This window comes from Choristoneura fumiferana, chromosome 18 (genome assembly GCF_025370935.1).
Source record: "Choristoneura fumiferana chromosome 18, NRCan_CFum_1, whole genome shotgun sequence".
Classification (NCBI taxonomy): domain Eukaryota; kingdom Metazoa; phylum Arthropoda; class Insecta; order Lepidoptera; family Tortricidae; genus Choristoneura; species Choristoneura fumiferana.
The window spans coordinates 3529299-3537531 of record NC_133489.1 but is presented as its reverse complement, the minus strand read 5'-3'; the positions used below and the strand labels follow the sequence as shown (position 1 = coordinate 3537531).

Genomic DNA, 8233 nt, shown 5'->3' with positions numbered 1-8233 from the left:
AAAGTCTGTTATTACGGGCGTGAAAACAAAGTTTAGATTAAAATCATATTTAATACACCTTAAAACAGTACCATAAAAATATCTAGCATGCCACAGTGTTGCATAGCCCCTGTTTTGTTCGGAAAAAAGGGAGGACAAAGGTTTCCGAAAGACAAAACTTTCTCAAAACACAGACATTCTTTGCCCCGGAACGCATATTTGCCATAATTAATTTCAGATATTGCAAAGTATTCACAAAATTATTCTAATTATAAATAAACCCGCGTAGCTCACCCAAAAACTATGAGATTTGACATTTCGGAAACCTCACGCTACACTAGCGCCTCTAGTGGCGAATTCATACGCGATAGCCCTCATTGGCAGCTTGTATTTGATTAACCAATCACAAACGTGACGCAAATGTTAAAGTTCTCAAACAGACCTCAAGATACTAGCGCCAACTATACTCAACGCCGTATATAGATTCCAAAAAAACTAATCATGTGTTGCCAATAAAATGAAAAAGTTTTGCGTCGGTAAGTTTTAACATTTCTAAATAATGTACATACGTAAATTATTTATTTATATATAATTGTGAAGCTAAAATTAAATGCAACTGCATAAATAAATATTTAAATGTAAATATTAATTTCACCAACAGATATTTGATTGAAACTGTTTTGTAGAAGAAAATTTATATTACAGTGGTAATACTTTAGGTTTAAACAACATTTGGGTACTATTTGGGTATTTGGGTGGGTTTGGGTTTTTGGGGTCTCATAATTTGCGTATATAGGTTCTATTTATAAATATTTTATATGCGCATAAAAATATTGACAACAAATCACGTATGGAAAACTATGGTAAACCTGGCGGCCACAGGGCCACCGTGACATCTCCAATTGTCATTTCATTCGGCATCTGGGGGGCTACCCCGAAATTCGAAAATCGAAGTTCATATTGTATTGTCCCTCTGACCCTCGTATTAAATAACTTATACTCCGTTTAATTTAAGGTTTGAATTAACGGTCAAATTGTAAAACACGTTTCTCGGTATTTCGAACACAAATGGTCTAAAAATACGTACACGTACATTTATTAGCGTTATTTATTATGTTTTTATTTTAGAAGTTCACACAATTTTGATTAGTTCCGGTGTTTCATTTAAAAAAGTGTGCAAATTTTACCGTTAAGTTTCAAATGTTAAAACAAATGGAGTATAAGCGTCAACGGGATGGCAAGTTACAAAGTTCCAGTTTTGCACTTCGTAGTATGGCCTGACGTTTGGATTGATCGAATGCTTTCTATACTCGTGGTAATTTTCGTTCTTGAGTTTTTGTTTCCTGTTAAGTTTTCTGCTGCCGGTAGCCATTTAAGGTCTACATAAAAACAAAATATTATAAGACTATTTTTTTATTAATGTGCATGGGTTGGTTACATCTGGAACGTCACAATGATAATGACAGTGAGGTTCGGCCATCTTTGGTAACTTTTTTGGAATCTAAATACGGCGTTGGTTATAGTCTATCACAGAAACTCTAATTACATCAAGTAACAGAACATAACATTCATCACTACCCTTGGCAAGCGGTAAAAGGGTAGGGCTCTGAAGCGTTTCTATTCTACAGCCGTTTTACATATATTACGAAAATCGACTAGTAATTATGTCCATCAACTAAAAATTACCAATTCTGGGCCACATAACAAACAAGTGTGGTATGTGTGGCGCAGAATTGCGATTGGTTTCACGTCATGGACATTATTCATAGATTTTCGCAACTCACGGAAAACGACGGTTGAAACGACTTAGAACCCAGTAAAAGAACTGTAGCTGCAAAACAAAAAACGGTGCTTTCAATTAAAGTGAATATCCGTGAAAGGAACAACAATGACATGCAATAAAACTGCTACACACACACACATACATGCACATATAAATATAATATTGACAGTGGTTTTAAATTTTACATTTCACTTAATTTATTAGTGGGAAATATTCTGTAGAACAGGGGTGGCAAACCGGTCGATCGCGATCGAGCGGTTGATCGCGACATTAGTCCAGTCGATCGTAGCAAGGCAAAAAATATAAATACTGAACTATGCTGTTTTATTTAAGATTTCAAAAAGTATCTAATTGGTAGATCGCCTAGGGTTTCGTCATAAACAGTAGATCTTGGGTGGGTCTAATCAAGTTGGCCACCCCTGCTGTAGAAAAAGAACTGTAGCTGCAAAAAAAACGGTGTTTTTTTTTTACTTACTTGATGAAAGATATAAAGCGCCATCAGTACCAAAAGGTATGCGTACGAAGGTCCCGATTTTCCAATGAGCGTGGGCGTCAACGCCACAAGCGCAGCGGCGAGCGGGCCGACCAATAAGCGGAAAGGGAACGCGTGCAGCCACAGCGAGAGCGGCGTGGGGCCTGTGGTGTGGCGGGCTAGCAACTGGAAATAACATTACAAAACTATGAATAACTGTTACTCGCAAATTTGTTTGCATCTTTTGGGAACTTCTATTAGTGGCATTGAGATGAGTACTTTAGAATAGTAAGACATACATTAGCGAATAGTGAGTGGGCCCTTGGCACCCGCCTAGAGTGAAAGAGAGACCTGTATACACAATATGGTATAATATACCTACCACTGGCAGTATGATTTGCACCGGGACCAACGGAACAGCAAGGAGCGCCAAGTCTTCTCTAGGCACGCCAGCCTCCACTAACTTGAGCCCGGAGACGGCATCGCTGGCGCAAAAACCTAGCTGAAAAGATAAAGCATATGTTCTTAACCATTTTTACCCAACACATTTTAAACCTCCCTCATTTCTTTCACTTCATCCCAGCCTATATACGTTCCACTGCTGGGCACAGGCCCTCTCTGAGAACAAGAGGGCTTGGGCCATAGTTCCCACGCGGGCCCAGTGCGGATTGGGAACTTCGCACGCACCATTGAATCGCTTCGCAGGTTTGTGCAGGTTTCCTCACGATGTTTTCCTTTACCGCAAAACTCGTGGTGAATTTCAAATGTAATTCCGCACATGAATTTCGAAAAACTCAGAAGTGCGAGCCGGGGTTCGTACCCACGACCCTCTGCTTGAGAGGCGATAGGTCAAACCACTAGGCCACCACTTCTTTCTTTCACTTACTTAATACTTAACACCTCTTCTTCATTTGACCTCTGAGCGGTCTACTACCTTGGCCCCCTAAACGCCTCCAACATCCACAAGGGGGCTTTATCGCCCACATAAAGAACTTATGAAATTAGGTTGTTGGATAATAAAAACCTAAAACTTAGCAGAAGATGGTGGAAATCAGTCTATTTGCATTTGTTTACTGGGAATGAGGACTAAGCCAAGTTGAGGTACAGGTTTTACTCTTAAATTTAAAAAAATTGACATTATATTACATTTATTTACTGTGTATTTAAGAATAGTGTTACTAATACAATTTAATGGCCCTATACTATAAAGGCAAAATTCGAACTTCGTATCTTGCCGTCTCGCTTATGATAATATTATTTAATATGAGTGAGAGGGACGGTAATACGAACTTCGAATTTCGTAGTAGCCCCTATGTTTATTGAACACAATAAAATAAAGTAAGCAAGCAGTATAGAGAAGATACTAAATGAATACTAAAATAACTATTTATTCATTATTTAATTTGAATACATAAATATATTTATATGCCGTCTGTATAATAAATTTATGTATATGTTCAACTAAGTAATTAATAAATAGTTCTTTGTTTCTAGTAGTCAAAATAACCTAAAACCTGACCATGAAGATATAAATAATAAAAATAGGCCAGGCATGTTGTATAGACCGGAGCTCATTTCAATATTACAATATTGGATTGTAATAAAATGATTGCATCTAATTCATTTAAAGTGGATATCCGTGAAAGGCAAAACAAACACATACATGCACATATAAATATAATACTGACAGCGGTTTTAAATTCTACATTACACTTAATTTATTAGTGGTAAATATGCTGCAGAACAGGAGTGGCCATCCGGTCGATCGGTTGATCGCGAATCGCGACATTAGTCCAGTCGATCGTAGCAAGGCAAAAAATATAAATACCAAACTATGCTGTTTCATTTAAGATTTCAAAAAGTATCTATTTGGTAGATCGCACAGGGTTTCGTCAGTAAACAATAGATCTTGGGTCTAATCAAGTTGGCCACCCCTGCTGTAGGAAATAAGACCAGTAAAGAGTTCTTTACACAGACAGCAGTTAACAGATGTGGATTAAAAGTTATGCAGGTTGAATAGTTACCTTGGCTGTAAATAGCACCAGGGCTAATGTCCGGACAGCTGGCAATTTTACAATGGTATACAACTGCTTGTAGGCATCCACAATATCACTAATTCCTCGGCTTTGGCTGTCATTTTTGCGAGTTGTTTCTTGAGCCTCATGTTTCAAGAATGCTATTAAAGTTGTTGACACAATGAATATCCAGCCCCAAAAGAATAAGAAACTAGCTAATGTGACCAGTCCTTCCTCTTCCGGCACAACTCTCAAATACTTGTTGCAGAAGTATGGAGATTCAAGAGCCAAGAACAGAACATAGCCAAGGAAGAATCCAGCTGTTTGCCCGACTGTGTTGCAGGTTGATGCATGACCAACATTACACCTGCAAAAAGTTAATTCAAAATAAAGTATTGCAAAGAGTTATTTTAAGTACAGTCAAGGGCAAAGACACAACTTTATGCACTTAACATTAAGGCAGTGTATACATATTTTTGCAACTTTGGCCGTGTCAATATCTTTGCCCTTGACTGTACATATTGGTTACGTATAATAAATGTGCAGTTTATAAGTATCTATTTCAGATTAATAGGATTTAAATCGGTAAAAAAAAAGGTTTTGAAAAAAAATAATATTATTATTTATTTGCTTTTCTTACTCCATTTTAGCAAGACTATGCTATGCATATAGGATAAAATAGAACATTTTTTAAATTATTTAATGGATTTTATATATTTTGTTGAACATATAATAGTATTTTATGCAACAGTTGTATAACACGGTTCAAAAAAGGTGAGTGGCGTGAGTTACGATGTGAACTTTAGCAAACATTGTAAGAAAAAGATGCCATGAGCTATTTTTGACTTACTTATACAACGTTTCATACAATACTTTTTCTTTGACTGGGTATTTATTAATTACAATATAAAATTAGAGAAATGGTAAACTTTAAATTTTTTCATATTTTAGTAAAAAGTATGGCAAACGCAAAGAGAAGGTAAACAACAATAAACAAGGACTAAATTAAATTTTATTTTCAATTAACATTAACTTGCCTGTGATGATGTTAAAAATACACATTACTATTGTTGGCAGGCCATGAATTATGTTCGGAAAGTTTTTATTCTGTATAAAAACCATATAAAATATGTAACTGGCTGCACCTTAGCCTGTCCGAACATATGAATTAAGAAAAAATAGTAAGTGGTTGCAGTATTGTTTTAGCAACATTACAATATCAGTGCTGTTATGGGGAATAGACAATATAAACTTTTCCAGAATCTTGTTATATATGCTGTTATATTACTGTTTGTGATTAAGAAAATCACAGATTACAGTAGGTATAGGAGTAGAAAAATAAGTAAAAACAATATTTTACCTTTTCAGCATTGTCAGGGCCCATCCATCAACAGCAATATCTTGTGTTGCAGCCAGAAAGTTTAAAAATAGAAAAGAAATAGTCAGCAGCATCATTGAAGGAGCTTTGTCATCAGATCCCAACCAGTCTGTTATAGAACTTGACATGATAATCATGACAATGCCAATAAGATATTGAACAGGTACCAGCCATGTCTTGCGCCGACCAAATTTAGGCCAGAAAAGTGCATCAACTATAGGAGCCCATAGTAGTTTGACGCTGAAAGGCCAGTTCACAAAGCTAAATTCTGCCTGAAAATGAATTAGTCAAAACTGTGTTAATCAAAACATAACTCAGTAGGTATTTAAATGCAAAAACCCAATTTTATACCAAAATTTTACATTTAAGTCACATATTTACTTTTGTAAGTCATAAAATGAGAACCTCTATGCTATTTTCATAAAACGAACGTAAAAATGCGGCAGCAACCAATTTTATGATTACACTGTCTACTTTATTGAAATGTAAAGAACAAACATTTTCAGCCTTTTTAACTAAAGTACCTGTTGGGTATATGTGATGCCACGATTCTGGAGAAGCATAGGCACCGCTCCCGCAAGGCCCAGAGGAATTCCTTGCAATGTGTACAGAAATAATAACACCGTAATATTTACTTCGTCGCCTTTTATGTTACTTTGCCCAGTATTATTGACTGCAGCGCCGTTCTCTATAAGCTCTTCCTTCTCCGGTACATATTTTCTTTTAGTGGCAGACATAATTAAAGCTCGTAGGGCCTAAAATAATAGAAAACCACGATTAACTTGACATGCCTATGAATTTAATACACGTCAGACGGGTATTTGACCGACCTTAATTTTCACACCTGCAAACTGATTAGTTCACTTAGACTAATTTTGTTATCACACTTGAATTGAGTATAATCTTTAGTCAACTTATCATATCAATTCACGAAGATTTTCCTTCCGCTTCATGAAAATGTTTTAAAAGGCGAGCCTTCCTCACACTTCTACACGTCAGTCAAGTCAGGGTGACAGCACAGATGAGTGTGTATACTGGTAAACAGACAGACAACAGACACTTTCCCGCCCGGATAACACCAAAATGGAATTACCGGCCCTGTTTTTTGCGAATTCGCCCATAGAAACTGACAGGAGCTTTTATGGGCGAATACACCAAAAACAGGGACGGTATTTCTATTTCGGTATTATCCGGCGGGAAAGAGTGTCTTCCACATATCGAGGAGAGGACCTGTCAAATAATGATTAATGCCGGTGTGAACTGGACATTACTGAGGTTTTAAGGTGCTAAGCTAAAATTAAATTGTAAAACAGGGCTTTAAATACCGTTAAAGTGGTAACGTTACCAACTGTCAAACCGATTTAACGTTAAATGATAATTAACACGAACCACTTATACAAACTTTTTACCAAAAAAAAATGGTAACTTATCAGCTATTCATTAAATTAACGTTAATTCAAAAGTATCGTTAAATCATTAACGTATTATATTACTAACCGTAAGCTGGGTAACGTTAAATGGCAGATTATCCTCATTTATCGAGCGAGTATGCACGCGCAATACGCATTCCTCGTCTTAGGGTTCCGTACCTCAAAAGGAAAAACGGAACCCTTGTAGGATTCACTTTCCTTCTGTCCGTCCCAAGACCTTTTTCTCAGGAACGCGTGGATATCAATGAAATTTATAAGATATTTGTATGAGAAATACGAATATCTCGAGTCGTGCAAAATGTCTCAAACATGCTCAAAATGCTAATGTCACGAAATGGAGACATGAATTCTCATTTATGGCTCCCGACCACCTCCCTACATAACTTCTTGGCCTAGGCCATGAAGTATGTATGAAAATCCATTATTGTCCGCTGCTCTAACTTTTTAATTTTGCTTATTAACATTAAACTGATAAAGGAAAAATTACGAACAGCCAACCACCACTACTCTGTAAGCATTTGCGATACTGCGATGCGATGCGATGTGATATATGGATGGATGGATGGATGGATGGATGGATGGATGATGGATGGACGGACGGACGATGGATGGACGGACGATGGAGGACGGACGGATGGATGGACGGGCGATGGATGACGATGGATGGACTGGACGGATGGAGGAACGGACTGATGGATGGATGGATGGATGATGGATGGACGGACGGATGGACGGACGACCGATGGACGGACGGATGGATGGACGGATGGATGGATGGACGACGGACGGACGGACGGACGGACGGATGGATGGATGGATGGGACGGACGGATGGATGGATGCGACGGATGGATGGATGGATGGATGGATGGACGGATGGATGGACGACGGACGGATTATGGATGACGGAACGGATGGACGGACGGATGGATGGACGGATGGATGGACGACGGACGGAATGATGGATGGACGGGACGGATGGATGACGGACGGATGGAATGGATGGACGGATGGTGGACGGATGGATATGGATGGATGGATGGATGGACGATGGATGGATGGACGGACGGATGGACGATGGACGGACGGATGGATGGACGGACGGATGGATGACGGACGGTATGGATGGACGACGGATGGAGACGGACGGTATGGATGGATGGACGGACGGACGGAT

General features: G+C 38.3%; 1 protein-coding gene across 1 annotated transcript; it reads right to left on the bottom strand.

The window, feature by feature from the left end:
- Positions 1 to 2161: 2161 nt before the first annotated feature.
- On the bottom strand, positions 2162 to 6579 carry LOC141437842 (acetyl-coenzyme A transporter 1-like). Its single transcript, XM_074101373.1, has 6 exons — positions 6458 to 6579; positions 6152 to 6382; positions 5610 to 5899; positions 4259 to 4616; positions 2617 to 2736; positions 2162 to 2420 (listed from the first exon to the last, which is right to left on the bottom strand). The coding sequence occupies exons 2-6, from the start codon at positions 6362 to 6364 to the stop codon at positions 2163 to 2165; spliced, it is 1239 nt and encodes a 412-aa protein (XP_073957474.1). The 5' UTR covers positions 6365 to 6382; positions 6458 to 6579; the 3' UTR covers position 2162.
- Between the last annotated feature and the right edge of the window lie 1654 nt (positions 6580 to 8233).

Excerpts from the sequence above, each read along its gene's own strand:
- LOC141437842 (XM_074101373.1), bottom strand. The coding sequence starts at position 6,364 with ATGTCTGCCACTAAAAGAAAATATGTACCGGAGAAGGAAGAGCTTATA. Across the intron at positions 2,737-4,258 it reads TGGTGCTATTTACAGCCAAG|CTAGGTTTTTGCGCCAGCGA; the intron begins GTAACTATTCAA and ends TTATCTTTTCAG. Across the intron at positions 2,421-2,616 it reads TGCAAATCATACTGCCAGTG|TTGCTAGCCCGCCACACCAC; the intron begins GTAGGTATATTA and ends TGTTATTTCCAG.